This window comes from Hyaena hyaena, unplaced genomic scaffold (genome assembly GCF_003009895.1).
Source record: "Hyaena hyaena isolate Hyena2069 unplaced genomic scaffold, ASM300989v1 scaffold_809, whole genome shotgun sequence".
NCBI classification, from domain to species: Eukaryota; Metazoa; Chordata; class Mammalia; order Carnivora; family Hyaenidae; genus Hyaena; species Hyaena hyaena.
Window position 1 is genome coordinate 474,041 of NW_024081442.1, and position 14,552 is coordinate 488,592.

Here is a 14,552-nt window from a genome sequence, read left to right on the forward strand (position 1 = left end):
GAAATTTAACTGCATCTTATTCTTGTTAAAATTATCAATAAGAAACCAGTTTTACCCCAAAGGCCAATTTTCTTTTATAGTCTCAATTATTCAACAAGAAAAACAGTGGTATTAGTTGGCGATGGCTGAATATAAATGAAAGGGAAAAAATTCTAGGACAGACCCAGGCATAATATGCTGTCTTTAAATCATCAGTTAGTTTGTGTGCATGTGTGCATGCACAGGCATACACACATGCGCGCCTGCACACACACACACACACACACACACACACACACACATGCCCCTTAGAAAAGTAGTATTAATTGTTAACTCTATGCTCTATTATTCTATTAAATTTCAACCCCTGGAAGTATTTTCCATGAAACAAGAGCTTCAATAAATATGTGTTGACTGTGTAAAAATTTGACAATGAAATTTATAAATATGGATGTAATTAGTCACAGAATAAGTGAAATATTTCTTATGAATCCAGGCTAAAAGTCCCATGTGTTATGTATCTGAAGCCTCCAAAATTGTTATAGTATGATGATACGATATCACAGTTACAACATATTTACAGTGTTTATTGTCATTTTTAGCACCAGTTTAATAAAATGTCAGTAATCGGAGATGGAAATAATTAGAAAAAAGAAAAAAAATAGGAAATACATTGATAATTGTCTTCCAGGTCCAAAATAGGATAGATTGTGATGTGAAATGTTGTGTAATGCTGGTGATTCAGTGGAGTAAGAAAAGTAAAAGGATCATCAGTATCCAACTATATTCTTACAGTACTTCTTTGATACTATAATAGTCATAACAAATGAACACTGTGTAAATCTATGCCATAAACATAGAAATCACAAAGCACAGCAGCTGTACTTAAAAAATAGTAATAAGAAGGTTTTATTTTATAATCCACTTTATTTTTCATGTGTAAATTCATATCTAAATTAACTTAAAGATCAGATAGATATTTGTTGAACCACTCAGAGATATTGAAACAATTCCCAAATTACAGTATTACACAATTTTGTATGAATTTTAAAATAGTGAAAAGAGTGCTTTAAAACAAACTTAAATAAATTTTAAATATTTCATATAAAATTTTAGGAAAAACATTATAATTACATTAAATGTACACATTTAATATTGATGCATTCAAGCATATTATTGGGAGTGCCTGGGGGCTCAGTTGATTGGGCACCCAACTTCAGCTCAGGTCACAAACTCAGAGTTTGTGAGTTCAAGTCCTGCCTCAGGCCTGTGCTAACAGCTCGTAAACTGGAGCCTGCTTGGGATTCTGTGTCTCCCTCTCTATCTACCACTCTCCCACTTGTGCTCTGTTTCTTTGTATCTCAATAATAAAAAACATTTTAAAAAATTAAAAAAAAAGAATATGATGGATTTTGAAACTAAAAGGGCCAATAATTATATTTTAAACCATTCTCTTCATAAATAAGGGAATTAAGTCCTAGAGAAATTAAATGACTTGCATTAGGAATTGTAGTTAGTAATGGAACTGGAATGAGAACAATAGTTTTTCATGTCATGTGCGATGAGTTTCCCCCTCCTAATTATACTCCATCAGGATCTGATTTTGATGTGACAACTATAACATCATAATGATTAGACAAAAACTTATCCAAAGTGTATTCCAGTATAAAACGTTTCATAATACTACATCTGACAATATTGATGCTATTGCATTTAGTCTCAAGAAATTAAATTCTTATAAGTAAAACTTTGTCAAGAATACACCTTCTATACAGGAAGATGCATTTATAATATTATATATTTATGTTAAATACTAGAATAGCTGAATTTAATCTCTTGTCTTTATGATAAAACATAAACAATAACAGACATTCTTTTATTATCTTCTGCTTTCATGGTTTTATGGATGGTTTTATGAGTTTGTGTGTGAATGTGTGTGTATATGTGCATCTTTACCTAAGAAAAATATATTGGTAATATGAGACCAGAGGCTTCTAATTACTTCTGTCATGCTTACTTACGCACACAGGATGGGAGCTGACCAGACCAATTGTGATCCTGTTGACATATCCTCACTGAAGAACCAATCAATCGAAAACCAGGATTACATTGATAAACCACTGTGTCTCTGTATCCATAATTTTCTCCAATGACTTGACCATTCACAATGAGCTCTGGGATTCCACAGTGACCCGCTGAAATGGGTCAGAAAGTAATATTATTTATATTGTGATCTAAGTTTGGGATATTTATATACATACATAATATTACTACACTCTTAAAGTTTATTTACAAGCATGGTACAAATAATGCAAACATGATCATATGATATAAAGATAAATATAAGATACTCTTAGCAAATTATCAAATCTTTGGGAATTAAAAGAAAACACATTTCTCAGTAACACTTGGGTCTAAAAGAAGTTAGAATACATTTCAATATATAAAAATAAAAATAAAACATCAAATTTTGAGGAATACAGATAAATCAGCAGTGCTTGGTGAAAAAATTTATAGTGTTAAATGTGGTTATTAAAAAGGAAAAAAGATATATAATCAATGAGTTAAGATTCCACCTTAAGAAGAGGAAAATAAAGAAGAGAAAATAAAACCAAAGTTGATGAAAGGATGTTAGAGACAGTTACAGAAATTGATAAAATAGAAAATAGAAAACAATAGAGAACAGTACATAAGCTAAAAAATCTTTTCTTAAAAAGAGCAAGAAAACTGCTCAACTCCTAGCTAATTCTATCTAGCACACAAAAACAGAGAGAACAAGATTACAGATAACATAAATAAATGAAGTGATACCACTACAAGCTTACAGAGATTAAAAGGATAAGGTAAAATGAAGAACAGTTTTATGCCAATACATTTAACAGTTCAGAAAGGCAAATACTTTGAAAATTAAATACCAAAACTAAAGCAAGATGAAATAGAAAATATGAATTGCCTTTCATCTATTAAAGTACTTGGATTATTTTTTAATCTTTTTTTAAAAGTTTCATTTACTTAGAGAGAGAGGCAGAGAGAGAGAGAGAAAGAGGGAGAGAGAGAGAGAAAGAACCTCAAACAGGCTTCAAACTGCCAGCCCAGACCCTGATGCAGGGCTTGAACTCATGAACCTTGAGATCATGACCTGACACAACTGACTGAGCCACCCAGGCACCCTTAAAATACTTGATTTCTTAAAAAGACTCCTTCCCTTAAAACCACTCAGGCTCAAATGTTTTTACTGTTTCAACCAAACATTTAAGTTAAAAAAAAATACTCACACTCTTAAAAGACAGAAAAGAAAGGATCACTTTGTAATCAGCCCCAATAGTAAACCTGAAGACACATAAAAAATCAACGTCCTTCATCAAAAAGGATGTAAAACTCCTTAAAATTTCTGAAAACTAATCTAGAAACATACATAAAATCAACCATTGTAATTTGACAGAGTAAAAGAGATATTGACATATTGACAGAATGAAGGAGGAAAAAGTAAATAATTATCTCAATAGATGAAGAAAAAGAATTTGGAAAAATTTAGCACTCATCTGTGATGAAGACTAACAATAAATTTAGAATATAAGGGGACTTTTCAACTTGATAAAGACATCTCCAACATTATGATTTATAAGGGGAAATATATATTTGATCTTGGTCCCTGTTTCTGGCTCAGAGCTCCTAACACCCTTGGATTTCCTACATGATAAGAATCAAAAAAAGTGTCTTTTGTTTGTTAATGAGGTGGCTTTGGGTCACCATAGTATGGGGACTGGTTACCAGTGGAGCCAACCATCTGGTTGGAAGGTTGCAACTTTCAATTCCACCCTTGTAAGCTCTGGGGAGGAGAGAAGGAATAGAAGTTGAATTAGTTGCCAATGGCCAATGATTTAATCACATGTGCCCATGTAATGAAGCCTCCATATAAAGCCAAGGCACAGGGTTCAGGGAGCTTGTGAGTTGATGAACACAAGGAGATTCAGGAGAGTGGGGCCCTCAGAACATGGATCCTCCACATCCTTCCCTCATCCCTTGCCCTAGGCATCTCCTCCATATGGCTGTTTCTGAGTTAATAAACCAGTATCTAGTAAGTAAAATATTTATTTGGAGAGAGAGAGAGAGAAAGAGAGAAAGAAAGAGTGAGCACGAGTGGGGGAGGGACAGAGAGAGAGAGACTATCCCAAGCAGAGTCTGCACTATATGTGTGGAGCCCAATGTGGGGCTCAAACTCATGAACCATGAGATTATGACCTGAGCGGAACCAAGAGCAGGATGCTCATGGGGCGCCTTGGTGGCTCAGTCAGGTAAGCGTCAGACTTTGGCTCAGGTCATGATCTGAGGGTTGGAGCGCATGTCAGGCTCTGTGCTGACAGCTAGCTCAGAGACTGGAGCCTGCTCCAGATTCTGTATCTCCCTCTTTCTCTGACCCTCCTTTGCTCACACTGTCCCTCTCTCTCAGAAATAAATAAAAACATTAAAAAAAACAAAAAGTAGGATGTTCCACCGACAGACCCACCTGGGCAGGCACCCCTACATAAATATCTTAAATAATTATATTTAATTATAATTATATAATTTTATATAATTTATAAATTGCATAATTTATAAATTACATAATAAATATATAGTTATATATAATAAATAGACTATAAATAATTATTAGATAAGAATATTTATTGATATTTGGATTAATGTGTTTATTAGATTATAAATACATTATATAATAAATGAATATATATAATTATATAAAATAAATTAATTGTGTAATTTATAGATTTATGCATTTGATTATGCTGGCCGCAAACAATGTGAAAATATAAATTAAATAGAAAACATAATTAAAAATGAACAACTTCACTTATAATATTAGAAACACACTAAACAATCTCAGGAATAAATTTAGCAATAAAGCTACATGATCTCTATGCTAAAAATACAAAATATTGTTACTGCAAAAAAACCCTGAAAACCTTAATAAATGAATAAATATACTAAATATGTCATGTTTATTAATTGGAAGACTGAACACTATCAGATGCCAATTCTTCTCAAATGATCTATGGATTCGATATAATCTTGATAATAATGCTACTAGAAGATTTTAAAAGTAAAAGTTGATAAGCTAATTCTAAAACTTGTATGAGATTGGAAATGATAGAGTATCCAAAGTTATCTTAAAAATTAAGAACACATTTGGAGGATATAAATATAAAATTTCAAGGTTTATTATAAAATATTTTCAACAAAAAGTATCAGATACCTTCTAGAAAAAAAAACCTAACCTCAATTTTACTTTGTTATACATACAAGAACGAATTAAAAATAAATCATAGATATAAAATACCAAAAACTATAAAACTTCTAGAAGAAAATATGAAAGAAAATCTTCATGTCTTATGATTGAGCAAAGGTTTCCTAAACAAGACACAGAAAGCAATAACCAGCAAAGACAGACTTTAACAAAATCTAAACTTTCTGCTCACAAAAAGGAAAAATAAGCAAGTGATGGGTTGCGAGAAAATATTTATAAAATACATAATAATGTAGACCTTGCAACCAGAAAGCTCAAGAAACTGTACTATATCAGTAATCATCAAGACAACACAAATTAAAATGTTATAATATGGACCCAATGACATGGATAAAATTAAAAGATTAGTCGCTCTACCACATGCCAGAAAAAATGTGAGGCAGGAAGTCTTCCTGGAATTCTACTCACAAATCTCTGAGAAATGAATACATATGCCCACAAAAAGACTTTTAGATGAATATTCATTGCAACTTTTGTTTAATAATGGCCCCCAAATCAGACAAGGGTCAGGTGTCTACCATTAAGAGATTGACCAACACATGACATATTCATATCCTGGAATTCTGCTCAACAATGAAAAAAGTAGTGATACATATAACAACATGGATCAAAGATAATGAAAGAAGTCTTACACAAACAGCACATAATGTAGAATTCCATCTGTGTGGATTTCTAAAACAGGGAGAACTAACATATGGTGAAAAAACAATTATTGTCTCAGGGTTGGGGGAGCTGCAGATTGACTGTATAGGACCATGAGAAACTTTTCCTAGGTAACAGTAATATTCTATAATGACAGAGTGGTTTAAGTTAGATAGTTATACACATTTGACAAAACTCATGTAATCGCATGTTTATGAGATGTATATTCCATTGCATACACATTTTTCTGTGGTAAAAAAAATCAAGAAAAGTAAGCAAGTATTAAAACCTAGGTAATCATATGCATGGTAAAATGTTTAACAAAAAAAGTACACTGAATTCTGCAAGTTACTTTGAAATGCATTAAAAAAAATGAATTGATGGATTGATAGAGCCTTAGAAGGATAGATATGTGATAAGCAAATATTGCAAAATGCTAATCGTAGCATCTCAGTGGTGGACATACAGACATGCATATGTCAGAGGTCACTGCCAAGTGTTTTAACTGCAAAACTGAAAAATTCATAATAAAGTGCTGGGGGATTGGGAATAAAAGCACTATATTTAGATTAAAAATTATAAGCACATTTCAGTGGCCATTCTTAACTGAAAGTGTCTTGGGCTATAAAGGGCAAGGGTTTTTGTTTTTGTTTTTGTTTTCCAAAAATGAGAATGACTGAACTACATTAATTCTTAAAATTAAGTTGAAGCATAAGATTCTAGGATTTGCTTGTTTGGCAAACACATTTTCCTTCTACCAACATCCTTTGGAATTTATATTGGATGTCCACACTACATCCTCTGCAATGGATGGCAATGTTGTCTTCATAGACCTTTAGGCAATATTTTCTTACAAAAATTCCTTTTATGCCTTATCTTTTCAAAGAACAGAGCCAGGATTCTAAATGGATAAATAAAACCACCCTCTATGTACAAGATTCAGTAAATATACAATATACAATAAAAGTTCATCAGGGCATAGAACCATAAAATATAGTATTTCAAATTTAGTTTATATATACATTTTCAAGTTTATATATAAATTAAAGTCTATAATTTACTACAGTAATCCTTCCTATAGTTTAGGAAGGATTAAAAATATTTTGATTATTTAATCCTATATGAATATGTAAAGACTCTATTTTGTTCCACTTTTTATACTATGGTCTTATAGCATATTCAGATGTACATGCTCTTATAAAGAAACCATTGTTGCTAGGCTTCCAAGTATACCTATTAACAAATATGCCTGCGAGCAGAGAAAGTGGATTTTAATCAAAACCTCTAGCTATACCTTTTTAAGTTTCAAATCATGATTGTATTACCATGAATATGTTCAAGCTTATTAGCAAAACGATAGTATCCAAATTGCTAGACTTTTCTGCCATGTCTCATATTCTTAAATATAGTAAATATTTAGAGGCAAAACATTGTCTTTATTTTCCAATACCCTGTTCATAATAATCAGCAATTTTTAAATTGGTAAACAAAAAGAGTGTCCCTTGTTCTCAAGAGATAAGTGAATAATTATTAGAACAATTTTCATTATGCCTAATTCAGTACTTGCTGTCATATTTTGAAATCATTTTGGAGAAAAATAAAGCATAAATCATATTATTCTCTTAATATTAAAAATTAGTTTAGTCTTTGAAAGAAAGATAAAGCATAAATCATAATACTCTTTTAATAATAAAGGAGGAGGAGCAAGCAGAATTAGCTAGTTCAATTTCTTTAACTGAAAGATTTTATAATAATGAATTTAAAAACCCTAAGGGGAAAAATCCAATTTGCCTAAAATCAGGTTTGAAAAAATTATATTTTAAAAACTTTAATAGAAAGTAATATTACACATGTTAAAATCTTATGAAATTAAAAGGGAAAGAGATTTTGAATGTGGAAATCGTTTTTCTCCTTTGATCATTACCTTAAGTAAATAGGTGAAAGGAGAATTGACTACAGTTTAGAACCCATTAACTGCTACAGTGATTAATCCAGCTGAGTATGCAGACATATAATTTTCGGCAATTAGTTTTCACCTTTTTATTTTCACATGCCTGGAAGAAAATGCATCTCACCTTAATGACATACGATTCTCATTTGAAATACTAGTTGATTAACTCTAAGAGTTAGCTGTTTAATAGCTTTTCTACCATGAGACATTTTTAAAGTTAAACATTTTCTGGTTAGCATCCTTACTGACTGAAAATAAATTATCATCTCTTATTATGGAAAAAAGTCTGCCTTCTTTCTAGAAGTGGGGGGAAGGGGATGGGGATGGTCAAAATAATTCAAAAATCTATACCTAGACATCTGGTTTCGGATCCACTCCAAAGACCTGAAGAAAGGCATTCCCGCACTGCAGAGCCCACCAACATGAATCCTGAATCACAGGTAAAGATGGCTGTGGAGCCATATGAAGTTTGAGTTCCAATCTTATTTCCATTTGGAGGTATAGGAAGCTCTCCGCAGGAAATAACTTAAAAACAAGGAGGGGAAAACACTTGAAGACACAGTCAGTCAGTGTGCACTTGTAACAAAACCATGTTTTTAACATTTTGAATTCTCTGTGATCTGACATATTTACAATCGAAACTGACGTTTGTAAAAAAACATGTTTGAATGAGTGTGAAAATGCAGAGAAAATGACATAATTTAAAACCGATCTGCTTCGAGTTCTCACAAAACCTTCTAAGTGACAGTGACATGTAATGAAGCTATTTTCTTTGCATTTGTGCTTAGCCAGTCTGGTCACTCAGGCAGGCTGTTGTAAAAAAAAAAAAAAATCACAAGATGAGAAAAAAGATAATTTGCTGGTCTGACTTTCTCTGATTTACAATGTGACACTGGGAAATCCTTTTGACTTACCTGGGCCAAAGTTTCCTCTTTATCTAAAACTATGCTAAGACATTACAGGAATGCCTTACTTTATTGTACTTTGCAGATACCGTGCCTTTACAAATGGAAGGTTTGTAACAACCATACATTGAGCAAGCCTATCAGTATAATTTTTCCAACAATATTTGGAATTGTCACATCTTGGTAATTTTCACAATATTTCAAAGTTTTTGTTATTGTATTCGTTATGGTGACTTGTGATCAGTGATTACCACTCATTGAAAGTTCAGATGACCATTATCATTTTGAGCAATAATTTTTAATTAGGGTATATACATTGTCTTTGTAAACACAATGCTATTTCACATGAATAGACCACAGTATAGGATAAATAAAACTTTTATAATGCACTGAAAAGCCAAAAAAATTCATTTAACTTGAATGTGGCTTTATTGTGGTGGTCTGGAATTGAACCCGCAATATCTCACGTATGCTTATAATTACAAGTCATTTTTGTTGAGATCTCTACAATTTAAAAAGAAATTTACATGAAAAATATCACTTGATTTTCGCAAAAACCATTAGACATAATTATATTTCACATTGTGTTTGTAGGTTTTAAAAAACTGAAAAAGAGACCAACTCACTAGGTCATTTAGGACTCAGCTCTTATGACTAGATCAGATTTAAAGACTACAAATGAAATGCCTTTCTTGAATAAGAAACAATGGTGGATAATGTTTACTGAGTGCTTATTTTGTACCAGATACTACTACTAGTGCTTTAACTTAAGTAATTATCAAAAGAACCCTATGAGGCAGGTGTGGTCATTATCTGGACTGTACATACTAGAATATGAGCACGTAGCAGTTTAGTACCTTTAACAAGGTTACATAACCTGTAAATAGCAAAGTCAAAATTAAAACACAGTGGGCAAACTCCAGAATTCAATACTTACCCACCAGCCCACACTGTTTTATTGTGGTTCTAGCTCAGACTTTCAGCTCTAGGCTTTAGGTGGCCATTAGATGGACCAATAGAAAATTTGCAAACTCTAAATTATTGCATATAATATTTTAAATGTGGTAGTTGTCCTGAATTAATCCCTCAACAACCCTTTGAGGTAGGTATAATATTTATTAATATCAGTAATACTAATATTTATATTATTTTAGTTTAAAAGTGAATTAAATCGAGATTCAGAAAAATTACTATTCTTTCCATTTTCTCAGTGAATTGCAATCCTTAGATTCCTTGTCTTTCTCCAACTCTTACTTGCAGGCAGGGACCTCATTTTATGTATCCTTTAAACCCTTCTAAAACATCACAAAAGAACCAGACAAACATTTGTTGAATGCCTGATTAAATCACAGATTTTATTGTAGATACTCCTTGAAATACTCCATGTGCCCTTTCAATGAAATAGTGCTGGAAGAACAACGATGCTAGAGTCAAAGAAAGATCTTGGGAGAAAACCTGAGTGGACAGGGCAAAAACTTACAAATATAGATGCCATATTTTTAGAATATCAAATATACTTGAGACAACTTTTTTAATATTTAAATTTATAAATATGATTTTCTTATAAAAAACAGCAACCCCTTTATATGGATATTACAAAATAGATCACAGGGCACTTGGGTGGCTCAGTTGGTTGAGTGAGTAACTTTGGCTCAGGTCACGATCACACAGTTTGTGAGTTTGAGCCCCGCATTAGGCTTACTGCAATCAGTGCAGAGCCCACTTGGGATTCTCTGTCCCTCTGTCCTCCCTGTCTCTCTGCCCCTCCTCCACTCACACACTCTCTCTCAAAAATAAATAAAACATTAAAAAAATAAACTGCAAAATAGAATATTCATAAGTACAGTAATAATAGATACTTGTGTACTTATTACACATAGACCATTGCCTGCTCTGTTTCACTTCTTAAGCATCATAATCATAATCTTATTCAGATTTATGATTTCTTTATTAGTTTATTTATAAATTATGAGTGTCTATGTCACAAATGCCATAGAGTTTTGTTAGACACAGAATAAATTTTCAGTGTAGCATATTTCCTGGCACAAAGTAAATACTAAGTAAATGTAGTAAAGAAAGTTCAAAGCGATTTCAAGATATTTCATCTGAATACCCTACGTTCAGTTAGCTTATCTATATTAGGTACTGGCCATTTATAGTCATGAGATGCATGGAAATAGGATAACTTAATATGTTCAGTTTGATTCAATATTCATTTTGTATCTATTTATTTATATTTTAACATTTATTCACTTTGAGAGAGAGAAAGATTGCAAGCAGGGGTGGGCAGTGCGGGAAGACAGAGAATCCCAAGTAAGTGATGCACTGTCACTATGGAGCTCTGTGCAGGCTCCAACTCACAAATTGTGAGATCATGACTTGAGCCAAAATCAAGCGTCTGACACTTAACCGACAGAGCCATCCATGCACCTCAGTAAATATTTATTGAGGTCATGCTGTAAATCAGGTTCTAGCTGATATTTTCAACATAATTTACCATTAATAACTAAAAGATAGGTATTATTGTAATTATCTCAATTAAGAAATTTAGGATGAGAGAGAATAAACATCATCGTGATTAAAAGCCAGAGGGTATAGAGTGCTTAGATTGAATCTCATTTCTCCACCAATTATAGGCTCTGTGATTTGTCATAAAATGATTAAACCCAAGGCTCAGTTTCCTTTTGGCAAAATAAGTATAATAATATCAGCTACTTCATAGGATAGGAACTAAGCAAGAAATGAATTAACACATGTCAAGGGCTAAAAGCAGTGCCTGGAAAGTTGTAAGTATACAATAGGCATTATCAAGGTCTAGTAAATGATAGAATTCAAACACAGGATTTCTTATCTAAAGCCCAAAGATTTACTAAAACAAAACAAAACAAAACTGACAATGTTTTAAAATTTAATGGGACTGGGGCGCCTGGGTGGCTTAGTCGGTTGAGCGTCCGACTTTTGCTTAGGTCATGATCTCGTGGTTCGTGGGTTCGAGCCCCGCGTCGGGCTCTGTGCTGACTGCCAGCTCAGAGCCTGGAGCCTGTTTCAGAGTCTATGTCTCCCTCTCTCTCTGACCCTCCCCTGCTCACGCTGTCTCTCTCTCTCTCCTAGAAATAAATTAAAAAAAATAAAATAAAATTTAATGGGACTAAATGACCTTTTTTTTTTTAGGTTGTTTTTTTTCTTTAATGTTTTATTTATTTTTGAGAGAGAGGTAGAGGTGGAATGAGCAGGGGAGGGTCAGAGAGAGAGGGAGACACAGAATCTGAAGACAAGCTCCAGGCTCTGAGCTAGCCATCAGCACAGAGCTCCACACAGGGTTCCAACCCACAAACTATGAGATCATGACCTGAGACTAAGTCGGACACTCAACCGACTGACCTACCCAGTTGCCCCTAATGACCTTTTTAATAATAACATCTCATTATTGTTCTAATGTGTTTGGAAAAGGAAGAGATGAAGCAATTTCAATCAAGACTAGTTTATGAAATAAATTTAGCACACTGGATACTTACTTTGGCAATATGGTCTTTCATTTCTCCAACTCCAGGTACCATTAGGAAGGCATTCAATAGAAGCAGGGCCTAGTCCATGATAACCAGGGTCACAGCTGAAAACTACCTTAGTTTTGTATTCATAATGGGAGCCATTCACAATTCGCCATCTTCCATGTTCCAAGGTAAAGGAATTAATGCTTGGACATGTAACAACTATATAAAAACCAAGAACATAAACATTAATAAGTCAGTCATGTCTGTTGTACTTCTTAACTGTAACTTACCTATTCTATCCTCTACATCACCACTGCCTTAATTCATTCACTTTTTTGCCACACAAATCCTTTAGCATTTTTAAGAATTAAATTTCCATGTTAATCTCCTCTACTCCCTTCAAAGTATGTGTACATATTACTCTATTTACACAGAATCCTTATTACTACCTTACCTCTACTCTCTTCTTTTTCTTTTCTTTATTATTTTGGATTATCATATCCAAATTTATTCCTTAATATAGAAAGACATGAAATATATTTTAGTTATCTTTCCAATTATATTAGTTTGTTAAGATTGTCTCTTTTATTTGAAACTGAGTTAAAAGTATTCTTTTTGAAATGTTTCTTGTCAACTTTTATGAGATAAAAACTAAAGGATGCAGAAAAAAAGGGGAGTTGGAGGGAACATAAACTGACACAGCCATTATAGAATATATATGTAGAACCAGTATGGAGGTTCCTCAAGAAATTAAAAAGAGAACTACTGCATGATTCAGCAATCCCGACCTGGGTATACATCCAAAAGAAATGAAATCAGGATCTCAAAGAGATATCTGCACTCTCATGTTCATTGCGGCATTGGTCACAATAGACAAGATATGGAAATAATCTATTCTCATTAACTTAGAAATTTTGGAAGGATTATATTTTGAGGAAATTTGTCTTATGAGAATGGTGCTTTTGTGCAAGAAGGTGTTATAAACTTTGGCTTATTCAAAACTTGTTCAACACAAGAAAAACAGAAGAATTATTAAACACTATGTTAAGACTGCACATAATTAAACAACTTTCATTTTAAATGAAATGACAAGTAAATTGAAAAATTAGTATTAGGTGAGAAGAAATAAATGAAATATAGAGACAAATAAAAAACCTTATTTAAAACATTTCACATTTCCTGTGCTAACAAATATTTTATCAGAATTGTTTTCTGTCACCATTACCTAATATTCACTTACCCTATTAAAGTAGTAATGAAAGCAATGAGAGTATTCTAAATGCAAGTAACCTGAAGAACACTGACAAAAGTTGAAAGTTATGGATCTATTCAGCAATATCTTTTATCCTTATAAAAATCAGAGCCGGATGTATTGGAATGTAATTTTATTTGTTATACATGTTGAGTAATGGATGGCCTTTTATAAAATAAGTGGAACTCTGTTATGTAAAATAAAATTCATTTTAATTTTTTGACATAAATATTCTGGAGTTTCCAAAAATGAGTGGAAATTCCTTTTACTGTCTTCCAATTGTATATAGTACAAGACAGCTTAATTAGCTTTTATTTCCTTCTTAGACATTACTCTTCAGTCCAGGGATTAGTTCTAAAATGCAAACAATACATAAAATTTTGAAACATAGAAGATGCAAATAGAAACACAAATGATACCATTTCCTCAACACACATACCAACACAGCGAGGGGTCTTGTTATGATGGCTCCAAGTTCCATCTGACTGACATATGGCAGTGGTAAGTTCCTTAGATGATAATCTATACCCATCATTACAAAAATAGGTAACGCGGGTTCCTACCAAGTAGTCTGTTGTGAGTATTCCTCCATTTGGTGGAGCTTTAGGAATCCCACAGGAAATTGCTAAAATGAATACAAACATACAAAATCACAGAAACAGAAAAATACTTAATTTAGTAGATAAATTTCTTCAATTGTAAAGCATGTACAACCATTTTGGATTTTATTAATTCCTCTGAAACAATTTCAGAATATCCCCTAGAAAAGCTTCCCTGAGGGGTGCCTGGGTGGCTCAGTCAGTTGAGTGTCCGACTTCGGCTTAGGTCATGATCTCACAGCTCATAAGTTCGAGTCCCACATCCAGCTCTGTGCTGACAGCTCAGAACCTGGAGCCTGCTTCTGATTCTGTGTCTGCCTCTCTCTCTCTGCCTCTCCCTCACCTACTCTGTGTCTCTCAAAAATGAATAAATGTTAGAAAAAAATTTTTAAAAAGCTTTCCTGAGCTATACCTTTTTGAATAATTTATTT

The 14,552-nt window shown here is 32.9% G+C and overlaps 1 protein-coding gene across 1 annotated transcript in view; it reads right to left on the reverse strand.

The window, feature by feature from the left end:
* CSMD3 (CUB and Sushi multiple domains 3) overlaps positions 1-14,552 on the reverse strand; it is a gene marked incomplete at its 5' end in the record, with an annotated part of 448,395 nt that overhangs the window by 70,049 nt on the left and 363,794 nt on the right. Inside the window, 4 exons of the mRNA XM_039219338.1 lie at positions 2,001-2,174; positions 8,226-8,399; positions 12,295-12,489; positions 13,962-14,147. Coding sequence (XP_039075269.1) covers positions 2,001-2,174; positions 8,226-8,399; positions 12,295-12,489; positions 13,962-14,147 — 729 coding nt within the window. The remainder of the gene's footprint in view (positions 1-2,000; positions 2,175-8,225; positions 8,400-12,294; positions 12,490-13,961; positions 14,148-14,552) is intronic.